The sequence below is a fragment of the Scedosporium apiospermum genome (genome assembly GCF_000732125.1).
Source record: "Scedosporium apiospermum strain IHEM 14462 chromosome Unknown SEQ_SAPIO_0110, whole genome shotgun sequence".
In the NCBI taxonomy this organism is placed as follows: domain Eukaryota; kingdom Fungi; phylum Ascomycota; class Sordariomycetes; order Microascales; family Microascaceae; genus Scedosporium; species Scedosporium apiospermum.
Window position 1 is genome coordinate 2,495,857 of NW_015971811.1, and position 17,243 is coordinate 2,513,099.

Here is a 17,243-nt window from a genome sequence, read left to right on the forward strand (position 1 = left end):
ACGGCTACTACAGACTATCCTGAAGCGACGGCTGTGCGTTTCCAGCTTCATTGGCTATTGCGCAGTGGTTGCCGCCAGCACTCACCGTCTATTTGAAAGCCATGACGATTTGGCTATACAGGAGTCGTCTCGGAATCTATACAAGGAAGCATTAAACTTCCTTTACCAAGCACCGGGTCGCTGGCGGCACTATCCACGCCTGGTGAGTCGCTTAGCAATATTTACTAGTATACCAAGATGTGACCAACGAACTCTCGTAATTGCTGATCTATTTCCCGCGTTCCTCTTCCAACCTTTCATAGGCCCGAGCCCTTGCACAGTTCAAACCTGACCCGGCGGCCACATCAGATATGGTCTGTCCTTCGCTCTATACCAGCATTTCCCCTCATCCGGATGCGGAAGAAATATGGAGGCTCCTCGACTACGGCAGGCTGTCCGAGCAGGGGAGAGAGTCGACGGGGACGAATTACGTTTCTGTGCCAACGAACAATCTTGTCCCACAGGAATGGCCTTCTACTTTTCCGACACCGTTGCCGAATTTCGACATGGCAGGTTACGGAAACGAATTATTAAGCGTAAACCTGGAAGGACTGTTATCTGTAGGAGCGGCAACGGAGGGAGATACGCCAACATTGTAGCACCTCTGTTCCAAGTGACTAAGTATAGCCGTGGGAAACACCGGCGGCACTCATCTTCGGAGGCCAACGCGCGATTCACCGACTCGAAAGTCACTGGTTTAGGCGGCTCCTGAGTATCGAGTCATTTTTTCGTTTGGTTAGTAACTGAATTAGTTCTGAAAACGCGAGGATACTATAGAAACTGCGCTCTATGTAACCAGTCTAATCACGTATACATTACGAGCACGCATAACTCTCCGCTCTCTTTGTATATACACTGTACAGTACTTAAGATTTTAGCAGTGGTAAGTTATTTTCTCGAAAAGGAAACGGTTGCCAGACGGTACTTCAAGTACTGACTACAGTAAGTTTCTAAATCTTATGAATTAAATCTAGTTACTGGCCATGACTATATTTGTAAGATAATGCAGTTGATGACAATTAACCGAGATCCGCCAGTTTCAGCGCTAGATGCTTGGAACTGCCCGTTATATCCACTTAAGAACCTTCTTGCCCGCGGCGTAATCTAGCTAATTATAGGCATATCGTTACAATACTTCCGCCCTCTAGGTAGGGCTTCAAGCAACCGAAGGCTAAGGGCGTGCTTCTTCTCATTAGAGGACCCGGATCAACTTCGGAGACCTATCCGATCCACCAACCTCGTCATCTGCGGCTTCGCCGTTTTCCCAGCGCTGGCGTTTGGTCTGGAATATACTAGCCCGATCAAAGTCAATGACCATAACACATCTCTTTTCCTTGCTCCAGAGAGCATTCGGAGGACGGTCGTCACCATGGTCGACCCCGTGAGAACCTATTACATCTAGAACTTGCTGCCACATGACATCTAGCTTCCCATCTCGGCCCGAGATTTTCTCACCAACATATGACATCAGCAGCATAGAACAGATATACGCTCCGCTCCCAACTATGTAGTCCCGGCGGAGATTGACTCTGCCTAGACAGACGGGGATGAATTTGCCCTGGAGGTCCTCGAGGTGGTGGTAGATAGACAGTTCGTGTGAAATAGCTCCCCAATGGGCCCTTTGGACGCCCTTCCCCACAAAGGTGTAGCCATAGGGGTACAAAGTAAGTTTAAAGAGCACGCCGATCGCGCCGAACTTTCCGAAAGCATCTAAAGCCTCACACCCATCGTCAAGATTAGCCTCTACTTGCTCTTGGAGGAGGGCAGCCAAGGCGATTGGGGATATTTGGTGTTGGCTGGTTTTGGGATTTGAATAGCGGTGGTGCTTAATGTTTGGACACTTCTCATCTAGCGCGCCGCCTGTCTTTAGTCCCTGGAGACACCTAATAGTGCAGTACGACTGGAAAGGACTGCGTCGGCTTCCAGTTAGGGTCGCGAGATTGGCGGATGCGGTCCTGGATTGTGTCTGTTTGCTTGTTGATGTAGTCGTGGCCCCGGGAGCTGGACGATAGGTCGCAACGGTGGGCGAATTGGTTGGAAGTGAGGTGGTGGAAGGCTTGGATCCCAATCCAGAACCACTTCCATGTGCATCGTCGTTGTCATCATTGTCATCTCGACGATGGGGCTTTTCTGGCTCACGACACCGCTGCTGTTCAGCGATAGGTGGGAGTAAAACACTTGAAGTGTCCAGCCGAGATGGTAGGGTGTCCGATGCGTCGACGTCTGAGTACGGATTCGGCCACCTGGAAAGGTTCGCCTGTAGCGCTTGCTTCTCCTCGGCCAATAAAGGTTCCTTGTCGAAGGCAAGGAGGACGAGGGAAAGTACTAGAGCAATAGGTGTGTGCTTCAGCGATTCCGCGTGAGCACTGAGCGCATCGTCGTCAATGAGCCGATGGTCGGACATTGCCGGCAAAACAATTTTCTCTTCGGGAAAGGAAATGAAGTAGTGGAGAATTGTAGGGCAGGAAAAATCAATGTAGAGAAAAATAAACGCCTCGCCAGAGGTTATGTAGCTGTAGGGATGGGCCCCGTCTATCATGTAATGAAATGCTTGTGCTAGGACTTGCGCAACCTTGTTTCGAGCGCGTGCCTTAACCGAGCGCGTAGCTTGGTTTTTCATCCTCTTGTCGTTTGTCGCATCAGGAAATATAGCCCGATCCGGGCTCGTGCCGTCGAGAGCCATTTTCAAGATGTTTGGAGTGAGCTTGTGCGCCGCCTTAAACTCGACAATGAACAGCTGCGTATGTTTTCCTTCTTGATCCACTCGTAGACAGAATCGGTCAGGCCTGGTAGCGCGCTCTGGAGAGGACCTCTTCGAAGGCGAAGGACTACTTTCAGCTGGCGGGGAGCCGGCCGGCCGCTTCGATGAGTTTCTCGTAGGCTTTCGACCGCGAGGCATGGCAGAGAAGAGGGCTGGCGTAGGCGCACTAGTTTCCGGGGTTTGGGGGGTCTCTGGAACCTTGGGGACGCTGTAGGCGCCTGCCCGGAAGGTAATGCGACTAGCCTTCTCAGGGACGCGTGAAAGATGGATCTTCATGATTGCCTTAACGCGAGCTTCGATGGCGATTAACATAAAGGGATTAAGATCTGCTTCCTCGGCAAGCGGTGTAGGCGTGAGGTTGTCCTCTTGTGCCTGGATGGAAGCCAAGGAGGCGAACAGCTTCTCCTGGCTGAATTGACCACTGAGGGACTCAAAACACTTATCATGAAGGGCGGTAAAGTCGGACCAATGCCGGAGCTCTCGGGGATAAAACTTGCCATCAACCTTGGTGAAGCCACCACTCGAGGTACGGCTAGAGTCATTTTGGACGGAAATGCCTTGGTAGAGAGTAGAGTAACAAAAGAAGAGGTGACGAAGGAAAGTGGTCGGTGAGGTGATAGCCTCTAAACTTAGCCGCAGCTGCCGTTCTTTCTCCTTTTCCTGTTGGAGTTTTGCGATTTGACGCAAAAGATCTTCAGTGTCCATCCTAGGGCAATGTTAAGTAAGGAAGAAGATAAGTTAAAATCGGCACGAGAACCTTCGACGCGTGTCGCTAGGTCCTTGTTGATGACTTGGGGTGAAAAGTAGACTGCCTCTTCAATTATTACTCGTGGGTGATGCTGGGCGATCACGTGCACAGGAGCAGTGTATCGCCGCTGGTTTGTTCTGCACTGGATTTTATATACTTTATAAGTAGAACACGAGCTTTAAGTTATATTAATTATTTAAAAGTTATAGAAAATATCTTAAAAAAAAAAATATTTTCGCGTGCCTGCCTACGGTTTGGAGAGGGGTTGGCCTGCTCAGAAGCGCACTCTGCTGTTTCGCTCGGCTCGAGGGAAATTTGACATGCCCCGGTTATGCACGGGCGATTCACAGGCTCACAGCATTGAACTGTTACGTATATTATGAGTTTTCGATCTTGTCCAAGCCACTGATGAAGACGAGGCAAGTCCAAGTCAACGAAGTGGCTTGGGATTCCATAGACAATTCTAGACGATTTTGAGTTGTACTGCGAATGCGTCGGACTGCCGTAGTGGACCCGGACAATGCTGGCTGTTTCGGGAAGAAAGGTTCTGGAATGTGAATATGCTGTTCCATCCATTCGAAGTAGAAACGTTCTTGTATTGACTTTCAAGCGAACAAGTCAGTTGGTTCAGACAACATTTCACTATTCAGTTTTCAATTTTCCGTTATACGACCATTCAGTCATCGCAATATAGTTCTTTTCATTATCAGTTCCGCTCCATTCGAACGTGAATCCAGTTCCTTATTCATTCCCCCTTTTCAGCTCCCTTTCCATTGGATGTGTGTCCCTCGCATTGTTTTTCCGGCATTTGTCAGTCCCTGAAGGGGCCTCGCGGGGTCTTCTTGTGGGAAGACCATCTACACGCTACCTCCTTCTTTAATGTTGAGAAAAGGTTGCCCTTTCTTTTCCGGTCAAACCATAGAGTGTGTTCCTGTGCATCTCTGGTTATGCCCAGGGATATTCTAGCAGTCGTTGGCCATGCGCCTCTCTGCTAGATATCGGAGTCGCATTCTTAAGAGAAACATAAATTACACCATAGAAGTTCGGTTTTACATTGAGTATAACTAACAGGAATCTCAAGTACAACCGTAGTGGCAAATATGAGGCACTTCTTATTATTCAACATCCTCAATCATCACTTCAGTTTTGGTTTCCTTGGTTACTTCTACTGTTGGGCTTGAAGGATCTAGGCCAACAACAGGATCTCCGAATTTTGCATTAATCTCTTCCAGAGAAAGCTGCGCGGTCTAGATGATCATGTGTGTTAGTACTCGTTTTCATATGATGCGGAGCAATTTTTTTTCATTTTTTTCTTTTCTCTCCAACTCACCTCAGGGCAGACAAAGATCATTGAAGTAGCCGATACGATGCAGACGCATATCATGACCCAGTAGTATTTCCAACTTATCTGCTCGAATGCCAGTGATGCCGGACTCGTGTATGCGATTGCGCAGCTGAAGAATGTCACGATCCCAATAGTGTTACCGTAACTTCGCAAATGGGTTGGCCAAATCTCCGAAATGTAGACGTAGGCCGCGCAGTCGACCGTGGAACCGTAGACGCAGATGAACAAGAAGTAGAAAGCAAGAGCTGCATTCAGGCCGGCAGTGTTGGAACTGCCGAGGTAGTATTTTTGCAAAGTGGATCCGATGATCAGGACGACACTGCAGAGATAACCGCCAGCAACTAAATTGGACAAGTTAATACATCCAATGCTTCACCCGGTTGAATATAGCATAAACCGTTATTATAGGAATCTGAGACACTTACCTAGGAGCTTAATTCGACCGACTCTATCCATCAAAACGGCATTGACATAACATCCTAGCAGTGCGCAGACAGTCCATACAACGGACAGAGCAAGCTGCAGGACGAGGCTGTAACCGAGTTTGGCAAACAAAACAGGAGTGAAATTAGCTATAACCAAGATTCCGGTTGACTGGCCAGTGATCCATGTCAGAATGGAGCAAATAGCTCGATGACGAAGATGTGGTGAGCGGATAATGTGCATGTATCCCCGGGGCAGGGCTTTCTCGGTCTCAATCTGTGCTCTGATCTGAGCCATCTCTGTGGAAGCCATTTGGCCATCCGTATCAGTTTTCGATTGATGGAGATTTTTGAGAACTTCCCAAGCCTCATCGGCTCGCCCCACCTCACAAAGCCATCTAGGAGACTCTGGCAGAGCAACTAGCGAAATGAGTAGAACTACCCCAAAAAAGGTAAGCAGCACGAACTGGAGGCGCCACTGATATGGAGCATCCACGTAGTGAAACGCAAGTGCCATCAGAGATGAGAGGATATATCCGTAAACGATTGAAATGGCGTGATTTCCGACAAGCATTCCACGGATATGTGGCGGTGATATCTCGCTCATGTACACTGGACAGTTCGTGATGACGATACCAGCACCGATACCACAAAGACAACGTGAGGCTATAAACATAGCGGTATTCACGCTGCCTGCTTGTAGAGCACCGGAGATAATGGTAAGCGCGGCGGCAGAGCCCGTGGCGATACGTCGCCCGAAACGGTTCGAGATTGGAGCTTGGATGATAGACCCGATCAGGCCCCCGCCTAAGAATCTGTGGTTGACTTATTAGTTTAAGTTGGGAACCCTCAAGTTGCTTTGGTACAACACATACGCGCCAAGTATTCCTCCTATGACCGACTCAGCATTGTTGCCACTCAGAAACTTGGCAACAAATGAGGTCTGGACAAAGCTTCCTGCAATGGCATTGTTGGCATACCCAAAAACGAAGCTGCCCATTCCAGCCACCAATATCGTCTTCAGAGCATTCTATTAGAAGCGATATCTTGCAGTGCAATGCTCTGGGATAACTTACAATGATATTGGTAACTGTAACTTTGACATGAATCTGGGAATTGCCGCCCATCGCGGTGGCATGCAGTTCGTTAGAAGTAGTGATAGCCATGACTTTCAGCAGATTTTAGGAAGAAATTTTTTGAGATGCATGAACTGTGAAATCCGGGAACGATCGACATTGCAGTGATTTTCCGACTCTTATATTCTGGAGGATCGAACCCCGGGCGAAGCATGGGAGATGAGGTGCCTATACCCTGGGGTTGATGCTCCGGTGCGAATCGGGCGGGCCATCTCCGGCAGGACCTTGTTCTAACATCAAGCGGAGTATTTACATTGCTTCACCTGCTTCGTAGTACATAGATTCTTAAGTTGCAGGGGCTTATTGGACCTAACCGAGCATCTCCAAACAAAGCAGGAACACGAAGCATGCAGATTCTGATTTCGCCCAAGCTCTCTCAACAATACCGATCCCACACGATCAAGCACTCTTTCGGAATGCCATATGACCAGCTTTTCCCTGTCACAAACCTTTGGTTTTGCAGGATATTCTTCGGTTGCGGTGGACAGGGTGTGACAAGATCTTCATCGAATCTTGATCTTCCTGGGGCTTTTCAGGTTCCCCACACGAATTCACTCCCTCTCTGTAATCAGCCAAAGCTTCACTGGCCAAGGATGTGTCCCTGTCTCATCTAGATCTCCTGCGAGGTTGTATTGGGGATGGGTCTCATAACTGCCGCTCTGGAGGCCTTACGACAACATTAGTCAAGCAAGAAGTCCAGGGCCTACAGGCTTGGGATTAAACAAGGAGAAAGAAGACTCATGGGCCAGATCTAGCTCGCATCTTCACCGTGTACATCGGACTAATTTCATGAAATTAAGCCGATGCATTTATTAGCCCGGTCTGCGTTACGCCCCCACAAACCCAAGCCAGTAAGGTGCAGCAGGGTTACTCGATTCGACGATGGACGAATCAAATTGCTTTACAAAGGGCATGGGAACTGCAAGGGACTAACCCGAAGAGTGTCGAGCTGCAGTCAAAGTTAGACAGATCCGGGGTCGAGCGTAAACTATCAAACTATCCCTCACGGCTCACACGGATGATGCACGAGCTAGTGCACCACAAGCAGTTTAGTTTCTAGGAATCTTGGAGAAATCCTGGGGGAACCCTGGGGAACCCCGCAGTTGCGGGGAAAGTGTAACTTAACAATGAGATAGTTTAAATTGACCGAGACGTGTTCCTCCCGTTCGTCCCGGTGACTCCACAGCTTGGCTGCACGACCTCGCCTCACTCTAGCTCTTCTTCCTATTCCTTCCTTTTCTTCTCGCTCACCACTTGGTTCCGAAAAATTAATCCTCTGAGCGATAAGCTTCCCTAAGGTTTGGAACAATGACTCCTGAGCCGCCATCGCAGCACGAGATATCAGAACTTGCCTGGAATCGTGCAAGAAGTAAGACACCTAGCATCCCTCTGACAATGGCCGCGTTCCGCTCCTGAAGTCATTGGCATATGAACTGACTCGAAATAGAAGAAAGACAAAATGGTACGAAGTAGAGGATTACCCCAGCTGCTGGACCGTTTCCTCACCGAACCCTCACAACTAACAATGGCGACCACAGCGATCGTAGATTGCCAACTTGTGGTCCATGCGGCAAGAACACGCAATCTTGCGTCTATCCATCCAAGAGGCTGAAGCCAGGGCCCAAAATTGGTAAGCGACTCCCGCTATTGTCACGTCCCTCGAGTGGCAGCTCATAGTTGGGCTCTTTGAAGGATCACATATGCGCGAACGAAGGCGACGTCGATTTAGTGATTACTCGCGAGGCTCATCGAGTCGACAAAAGCCGAATGATGCGAATTCGACATCTAGAGATGATTGGCCAAGCCCTCCTCACAGCTACCAGGCAGCGCCGCCGTCGTCTCGTATCCAAACCCGCCTTAGCGATGGCGGTTCAAGTTACCTAGCCTCACTGCCTCCATCACCCGAGTCCAAGGATTCAGAGGACGAGACAGAAGATCTATCCGATTCGTCAGAAGTGGCTACCACCAACTTCGTCCGAGCAATCAGCCTTTCGTCTCTCATTCACCCGACTCACGACCCACGCAGCCAAACTACGCCAGAAACTACACAATGCCTCTTCGTTGACCTCGCCAGATCTGAGAATCTAATTACTCAGACATGCGAGGCCTTGAGAGTCTCTGTCACCGATCTGCAAACACTGTATGTCATGTGTATACACATCCCGCTAAAGTTGTGATTTGTGAAGGCCCGGCTAGATAGACAGTGGGCTAACATATTTGACAGGACAGACTTGTATTTCGATAACATGACGGCTTTCTCCCTCTTCCATAAACCATCGTTTGGATCAAAAATCCAGGGAATAAAGAATCTAAATTCCTTGGTCGCCCTGCTTGCATCCATGTTCTCCATTTCAATTCGATTTTACGATGCAACTTCGGATGTTTGGAGCGCGTCTGAATCTACGGACATGCCAACTTCAGACCAATTTCATCAAATGGCCCTTCAATCGGTTGATGAGGTCATGAGAGACATTCAAGATGAGGTTCCGCCACTTGTTGTCTTGCAAGCAATGACTCTCTGCGCCTTCAATGAGCTAATGCGCGGAGTCCGTGGCAAAGGCTGGAGGTTGCTAGGCTCTTGCGTTCGAATTGCCTACGAGCAACGACTCCACCTCACCGATTTCGAGGCCCCATCGCTGGCTCCAAAATGTGCCAGGGACACCGAGCGATGGGTCGGCAAAGAAGAGCGTCGGCGCTGTTGGTGGGCGATCTGGGTAATGGATGTCTTCGCTTCCACGGTGCGGCGATCTCCCCTGGCTATCGACTGGGCGATGAACGAGACTTATCTGCCCGTCGACGACGAATCCTGGTTCAAGAACACTTACACCCAGAGCTGCTTTCTGGATCTCCGGCCGTGTGAGCGGTGGAAAAAGCTTAAGAGGTCCGGTAACAAAAGTCCTACGGCGTGGTTCATCGTTTTGACCTCCATTATGCGAGAGGCTCAGGCCCTAACTCGCGGAAACCTCCAAGGCGTCCGGTCTGAATGGGGCGATGAGGACGGGGTGTCTGGGTTGCAACAATACTTCCGGAACGTTTTTCGAAAGAAGACCCCGGCGGGAGTCGACCAGCAACTCTGCTTCCTTAGCCACGCACTCCAGAAGACCATTTCGGCTCTACCAGAAACGCTAGCCTATCGAGGAGAGCAATTAAGTTTTGGCTCTGATGGGGCCGAATTGGGAACGCCGTCAAGCTTTGGGAGAAACCCGGGGAGATTTTTGGACGCTTCACGGTATTCACTTTTCTTGATGACGCAGCTGGCTCGATTCCAGATCTTCCATCACTACGCCTTCAGCGAGGTCGCCTCGGGTGCTCTGTTTGCAGAGAGTTCTGCTGAAGCCCCATTTGGTTGGACAGCAGCACGGCCGCCATCACCCGGAAAGGTGCGAAACTGCGAAGGCCTTCGTAACTGTCTCGAGGCAGCGGACGACATCTATGCTATCTTGAAGAACGTTCCAGAAGCGCACGTGAAATGGGTTAACCCATTCCTTGCTAGCACCGTTTGGCTGGCAGCATCGTTGCAAATTCTCCGCAAAGTATATGGCATCAGAGCCGAGGATGTTGACGAGTCCAAGTTTTCGTTGCTTCGGTTTACCTGCCAGCGATATTCCGTCACACACCTCTCGCGCTGTTAGACAACGTCGATTCTCTGGAAAAGCACTTGATGCAAAAAAGAGAGGCCATGGCAGAGATGGAGGCTCGCTGTAAGGCAAGGCAGCGTGCCAACAGGTCCAGGTGGGATAAGACTTCGGCGAAACATCGTCCGGGAAACCGAGATAATGCCAGTGCAGAGGGGACAGGAAATGGAGATACAGCGGCCAGCGATCAGTTAGAATCGATTGGTGCAATAAGTATGATGGATCTGCACAGCATGCAAACACTCCTCTCAGATGCTCAAAGTTTGGACCTCTCAACCCGGTTTTTTGCAACGCCATTCCTTAACATGATGACAGGATGGCAGACCGAGTTGGAGGATATCTCCATAGGGTACTCCCCAGATCCGCTGGATCCATCTTTCTACCCGGCTCTAGATGGTCCAAATGGACTGGGAGAGACGGATCAGCGCTTTAATTGATGCGTATCGGAACCGACGGAGGCTCGATGGCATTGAGGTGAGGACTTCGATTAATATTTCCACCTGTAATTTTCACTATATTGTTCATCGCAAGCCTCGCTGGGGATATGGTCAAGATCGACGACAGACGGTGCTTCCCCCACCAGAATTAACCGCGATGGATGGCTGCTCGATCTGCTAGCCGTCGAATGGCGAGCCGGATTCGCTGTCTTTCGGTGAAGGCTGGCTCCTTCGTGTTCTCGGGGGCGGCATCGCGAGGAACATTGAACGCGCAACTGCGGTTAAGGAACTGAATTGCAAAGAGAAGCGGAGGAGTCTCTTGCGACCCTAGTCCTCTTTGTCTGGGCGTTGGGCTACTAGTAGTTGTATATATGGCTAGGAGCCCAACACTAGATCTTCTTTAGCCATATCAGGGATTCAGGCCAGCCTGGTGTCAAATAGATTACATGTTACACGCTCTCCAGGTTACATAGTGGAAGCCATCTGTGCCTCTCTCAATTGACTCAGAAATGGCAAATACGTTCTACCTGTACCTGGGTAAAGGATGATCAACCATTACCTTTCTCTTCCTCCCATTCGTTCATTTCCAGCCTCTTATTTCCAAATATCGCGCCACTTTCCTTGGCTCCCATGATTTCCCGATTTCTGCCTTACAAGTTAGGTTTCGGCAGAGCTACATTTTAACAAGCAGATATTCTCTTCCACTTGGTGCCCCGCCCACTCGCCCACACTCTTAGAGAACTATCACAGCCTCTAGTAGCCCATTCATTCGGAATACCTCGCTTCAATTTGGAGACGCTCTAGGTTTGCTTCCATCTCGGAAGGAGCCTAGATCCATTTGCCTCGCCCTTAGATCAAGCATGCGCCTTATCAACGTCCTCACGGGAAAGCTCGAGGAATTTTTTGATCAGAACATTCCTCAGTATCATATCTTGTCGCATACATGGGGCGATGACGAAATATCCTTTCAAGAATTCACCTGGATAAGAACATATGAGGAGGAATTAGACGATGGCGTCCTTGACGAATTAATGCCAAAGCAGCGTGAACGCCTTGATAACAGGTATGAGTCGCTTCGCGCTACCAGCGGATATCGGAAGATTGATCAATTCATGGACCTCGTTCGCGAAAGGTATCTTCCCACCCTGGGTTACAAGAACGTACACTACATCTGGGTCGACACTTGCTGTATCAACAAGGAAAGTAGCGCCGAACTCTCAGAGGCTATTAACTCCATGTATCGCTGGTATGGGGAATCGGTAGCCTGCTTCGCATTTTTGAGTGATGTTGAATCGGACAGCGTATTCGGAAACTCGGATTTTCGGAAAAGCCGCTGGTTCACTCGAGGATGGACTTTGCAGGAGCTTTTAGCGCCCACAGGGGTTTATTTCTACAACAAACACTGGAGGTGGATCACCGACAGACTAAGAGCCCGTTCGACCATCGCGACCATAACGGGAATTAAAGAACCTCACCTCGACCAATTTACGCCCTCACGTCTCCAGTCCTCTATGTGCACTGTGGCTGAGAAAATGTCCTGGGCCGCCCAAAGACAGACGTCGCGATTAGAAGATCAAGCATATTGCCTTATGGGCATCTTTGACGTCAACATGCCGCTGCTCTATGGCGAGGGCAAAAAGGCGTTCATCCGGCTTCAACAAGAGATCATGAGGATGACCAACGACCAAACTATGTTTACTTGGGGCTTTTGCCAGACTATGGAAGAGGAGCAATACGCGGGGTATTTCGGGATGTTTGCTTCCTCGCCACAAAAGTATGCAGGATGCGGCAATATCAAGGCCTTAGAGCCCGTTCACGACAAGGACTACGGCAAAGACTACCTTGCCCCCATTCGCCGTCCATACCACGTTACCAATGTTGGCGTACAGATCACTCTTGGATTCATTCGTGCTTCCGCACACCCGGCTCTAAAAAGAGCTATATACGCTATCCTACCTTGCACCGCCGATGGCCAAATTCTCTGTTTCCCAGTGCATACACCAGGCTTCGAAGAGCGGGAGCTGGAACATATCCAAGACGGAACTCACGTCCTCAGAACGGCAGGGTATCCCGTGAGATCCATTCCTGCTCATCCGGAGTGGCTCTCTAGGCTCGTGTGGAGGAACGTTATCGTTGTCGAAAGGTCAAGCACTATACCACCGGATTATAATACATTAGTCCATTTCAGAGGAAACCTGGGGGTTCTTGAGACTTGGCCGCATAGCTGTTACACCAAACATTCTTCTGTCAACATATTTCATATCAACTCCGACTGCACGTCGAAATACTCCTTCCTGCGCGTCCGGTCAAGGGCACCGCCTCAGAAGGAATTTTTACTGGTGGTTTTCCCGCGTCCGCAGCGGGAATATCGCGTTCCCATCATCTTCGATTGGGTGACATTTATAGAGGCGCAGAAGAAATCCAGAGGTACTTTTCAGTCACTAGTGACTTTGTTCGCAACGTCACCTGAGATGCTAGACCCATCGACGTGGCCTTCTCCCGTATCGGAGAGTATCGCAGGAGACTTGACCTCCGGAATGAGTCTCGATTATATCTAAAGTAGCTCCCCAAGGCCAAATGGCTCCCCGGGGCTTTCGGGGACTAGTCCTAATGTCAACATATGTAAATATTCTCATGGTGTATCCTTTATTAACTAGCATAACGTTTCTTGGGGCACAAAGGGGTCCGACAAAGCCAATACTCTACCTTCTACCAAGGTCATCAAGGGGAAGGGTGACGGTAGTGTAGTCCTAGTAGAAGAAGTAGAGAGAGAGCAAGAAGATATAGACAGCTAGTTCAAGAAGATAGCCTACAGATCACTAGCTCCATTTAAAGAGAACTACTAAATAGAGGAAGCCAGAACAGCGACACATGAACTAAGGCAGTAATTCTATCTATTTTCTAGGCTCAATGTAACTTGAGGTTCACGCTCGATCTTCGCCATTGACGAAATTTACTCACCTGCCTGAACCTTGCCAGGTCATGCAGAACGAGAAGGGAATGTGGGCCTATCTCTATAGTCAATGGGATTTCAGACTGGTATTATTGCTATGGGCCAAGCCAGAATCCTCATTACCATATTACCTTACCGATTATTTATGTTTCTCGATTACTGGCCTACTCTGTCTACATAGTACGATCGCATCAAGATGGAGTAAAGACGCGCTTCAAGGGCGTTCCTCATTCGGCTATATCTGCACTCTCGAGGACCAATCAGAATCTCATCAAGGGGACAGACTAAAAGCTTTTTCCACCTTATGCAAGCTTCATCGCCTTCAGTGGATCAAGCGAAGCCGTAAAGTCAGCCTTCTGAGTCTTCATGTCCGTCGGGAAGCTGAGATGTTCATGAATCCATTTCCACTCTCCCTTCTCGTTCTTCCTGGCAATCCCCGTGCGTCGAAAGGCCGTATCGAACGGAACACCACCAGCAGTGCCCCATGTGTGTTGAATCATCGTCGAGAAAGCATACTCCTTCGATAAAGCCGTGATCTCGATGTCTTTGTACTCCATGTACCCATCGTTCCAGTATGGGAAAATGCCGTCAAAATGCCCCTTGAACCCGCCTCGGATCGTGTTTCCAAACATGTCGTAGCTGAGCATGTCGTCAAAGTCGTAGAATCGTCGGGCTCCGTTCATGCCGTTGGCGAAGTCGGCTCGAGATTCGTGATTCCAGTAATGGAGCCAGCCGCGGTAGAGCTGGTCCATGACTTCTTGTTCCTCTTTGACAAGCTCAGGGTTGTGGTACTGTTTCCTTTTTTGTAAATCAACTGACACAGGTTATCTGGTGAGAGGCTATTGTCACCTTCGTTGGGGGCATATGCAAGAACTTGAAAGCGTTCTGGACGTCCCGATATTCGGTCTAGTTCTATGTTAGTGGGCGACATGTTGGTAAGAGCTAAGAACTCGTACTCACGGCGTCTTTGACAAATCCGTTCTCATCCATTTTCAAGAAGAAGTGTTGAGCTCTATTCACAAACGAGGAGTCGTACTATTCTTGACGTAGATTGAAGACAAAATTAGATAAACAGAGATGATGACGAGACATCTTTTTAGATCATAGCTTCTCGCTGTTTAAATAGGGCACTGACGGACAGACTTCCTATGTGTGAGGATCCACGTGGAAGAAAGAGGTAACACGGGGGGATTAGGATCAATTTTCCTGGCATACAATTAGGCCGGCGATAATGATGAGGAGGTATTTTGAGGGGCAGTTGAGCTGAAGACGGGATGAGGCTTTTTGGACCAGGCGGCCGGTCCATCATCTCGAATTGATCCGGGTCTTCGAAATTAACCCGATCGGGATCGGACCAAAGTGGCAATCGTCAGACAAGAGCGCCGAAGGGAATACTGAACACGGCACCGGGCCGGTATAGACGAAGTACGGTCGGTTGCGGAAAGATAGAGACAGTCCAGACGTAGATTCAATCGCCCTAAGTGATTGTGGCTATAAGATCAGTGAAACAATCCCACAAGTTTACAACATGGAATATCTTCAATGACATCAACGTTGCTCTTAAGAAGCCAATTATATAACATCAACTCAATATTAATCGTCTTTATTCTTCACTATGGCCTCTAAGCCCGCAATCGAATATGATGCCATCATTGTTGGCAGTGGCTTTGGTGGTTGCTACCTCCTCCACAAGCTTCGGACAGCCGGTTTCAAATGCCTTGTCATCGACGACGCCGCCGACCTTGGCGGTGTCTGGTTTTGGAACTGTTACCGAGGTGCCCGGGTAGACACTCCTGTGCCCCTCTACGAGTTTTCCGACCCAGATCTTTGGAAGGACTGGACCTGGTCCGAGAGGTACCCTGGCCGTGACGAACTGCGTCGATACTTTGATCATGTCGAATCGAAGCTGCATCTGAAGAAAGACATTCTGTTCAACACTCGCGTGGTATCCGCCGATTTCAACCAAGCCGATAACTACTGGAATGTTCTAGACAATGCCGCGGTCACTCGTACGGCGCGATACTTTATCCTCTGCACCGGGTTTGCTGCCAAACCATTCATCCCCACCATCGACGGCATCGATACCTTCGCAGGCATATCCTGTCACACTTCCAAGTGGCCACAGGGAGGCATCGATTTCCACGGCAAGCGAGTTGGAATTGTCGGAAACGGCTCAAGTGGATTGCAGGTCATCCAAGACGTCGCGTCGGAGGCATCTCATATGACTGTTTTCCAACGCAGTCCGACATATGCCTTGCCGATGCGTCAGACGCCGCTACAGGACAAGGACCAAGTCAAAGCCGAGTACGAGGAGCTTTTCGAACGCCGGAAGAAAATGTTCGCGGGTCTGACTACCGAGTTTAACCCCCAGTCGGCCGTTCAGGTGTCCGACGAGGAGCGCGAGGCCTTTTTTGAGAAAATTTGGACTCAGGGCGGGCTTTCATTCTGGCTGGCTACCTACCAGGATGTTATTCGAGATACCGAGGCGAATAAATACGCCTATGAGTTCTGGCGTAAGAAGACACTGCCTCGCATCAAGAAGCCCGGCCTCGCTGAACTGCTGGCCCCTGAAAAGCCTCCGTACTATTTCGGAACGAAGCGGGCTACCCTGGAGCAAAAGTACTACGAAGTGTACAACAATGACCATGACGATAGGGTTAGCCTAGTTGTCCCCAATGGAGTCATCACCAAGGATGGAACCCTCCGGGAACTAGACATCCTCATTTTCGCCACTGGATTCGATTCCGTCACAGGAGGCATCCTCTCCATTGATATCAAGGGTGTTGATGGGCTTCCTCTGCAAGAAAAGTGGAAGAACGGGACCTATACTCATCTCGGCATGATGACGGCGGGATTTCCCAACATGATGTTCTTGTACGGTCCCCAGGGCCCGACATCATTCTGCAATGGCCCAACATGCGCCGAGCTCCAGGGTGACTGGATCATCAAGACAATTATTCACCTTCGAGACCAAAACCGTCACCACATTGATCCCACCGGAGAAGCTGAGCAGGAGTGGCGCACTCTCGTCAACCAAATTGGTGATATGACCTTGCTCCCCCGAACCAAGTCCGAGTATATGGGCACGAATATTCCAGGAAAGCCAAAGGGTAAGTCTTTCAAAAGAAACGGAAGGGGACAGAGCTAATGCTTCAACAGAGATGCTGAACTTCCTTGGTGGTCTGGTCGAGTACACCAAGCACATTGACAATGCCTTCAACCATGGATTCCAGCAGTTCGTCGTGTACTGAAGGAATTCATACCTGGCGGAAACCTGTTATGGGATATCTAGGGGCCTGAATAAAGGCAAACTAGATGTTTGGGTTTTAGAGCTGTACAGACTCTCCTGGGAGGAGCCTCTTTGAGGCCTGCGGCATCAAGGTAAGATGAATAGGATGCCTCCAGCCCGGGTATCTAGAAAAATGGAGAACCTTTCATATTCTTTTCTGGCCGAACCATCAATCCGCTGGTCTCTTCAGCACTGCAATGTCCATTTTCTTCTTCAAACCTTAACAACTCGAACTTTGCGGTGAACAGCGGCGAGTAAACCGAGCAAGGATCTAAATAGGGGGAGAAAGCTGCTGCGCGAAAGAAAGCCAAGTGCCGCCGAGTCACCAAACCCGCTTGTGGCTTCGACCAGTAGAGCTTAGACGTAACCGCAGCGCGGAGCATGTAGGTGAACGGAGCCAGCTCCAAGCGCGTGAGGGATTGGCCGCGGTAGATCTGGATGATGATGCGTGTGACAACCCAGAAGAGCTGCAGCGCCA

At 49.6% G+C, this 17,243-nt stretch overlaps 2 protein-coding genes and 3 pseudogenes across 2 annotated transcripts; 3 read left to right on the forward strand and 2 right to left on the reverse strand.

Moving 5' to 3' along the window:
- Positions 1-1,231: 1,231 nt before the first annotated feature.
- On the reverse strand, positions 1,232-3,505 carry SAPIO_CDS7630 (annotated as a pseudogene; the record flags this gene model as incomplete).
- A 5,354-nt stretch (positions 3,506-8,859) lies between these two features.
- Positions 8,860-10,083, forward strand: SAPIO_CDS7631 (annotated as a pseudogene; the record flags this gene model as incomplete).
- Positions 10,084-11,383: 1,300 nt separating this feature from the next.
- SAPIO_CDS7632 lies at positions 11,384-13,081 on the forward strand (annotated as a pseudogene; the record flags this gene model as incomplete).
- Positions 13,082-13,778: 697 nt separating this feature from the next.
- SAPIO_CDS7633 (Uncharacterized protein) lies at positions 13,779-14,466 on the reverse strand (the record flags this gene model as incomplete). The annotated part of the gene is made up of 3 exons (XM_016789452.1): positions 13,779-14,267; positions 14,326-14,382; positions 14,437-14,466. 3 exons carry the CDS (start codon positions 14,464-14,466, stop codon positions 13,779-13,781), a joined length of 576 nt encoding a protein of 191 aa, XP_016641279.1.
- Positions 14,467-15,091: 625 nt separating this feature from the next.
- On the forward strand, positions 15,092-16,727 carry SAPIO_CDS7634 (Cyclopentanone 1,2-monooxygenase; the record flags this gene model as incomplete). Its single annotated transcript, XM_016789453.1, has 2 exons — positions 15,092-16,586; positions 16,636-16,727. 2 exons carry the CDS (start codon positions 15,092-15,094, stop codon positions 16,725-16,727), a joined length of 1,587 nt encoding a protein of 528 aa, XP_016641280.1.
- Between the last annotated feature and the right edge of the window lie 516 nt (positions 16,728-17,243).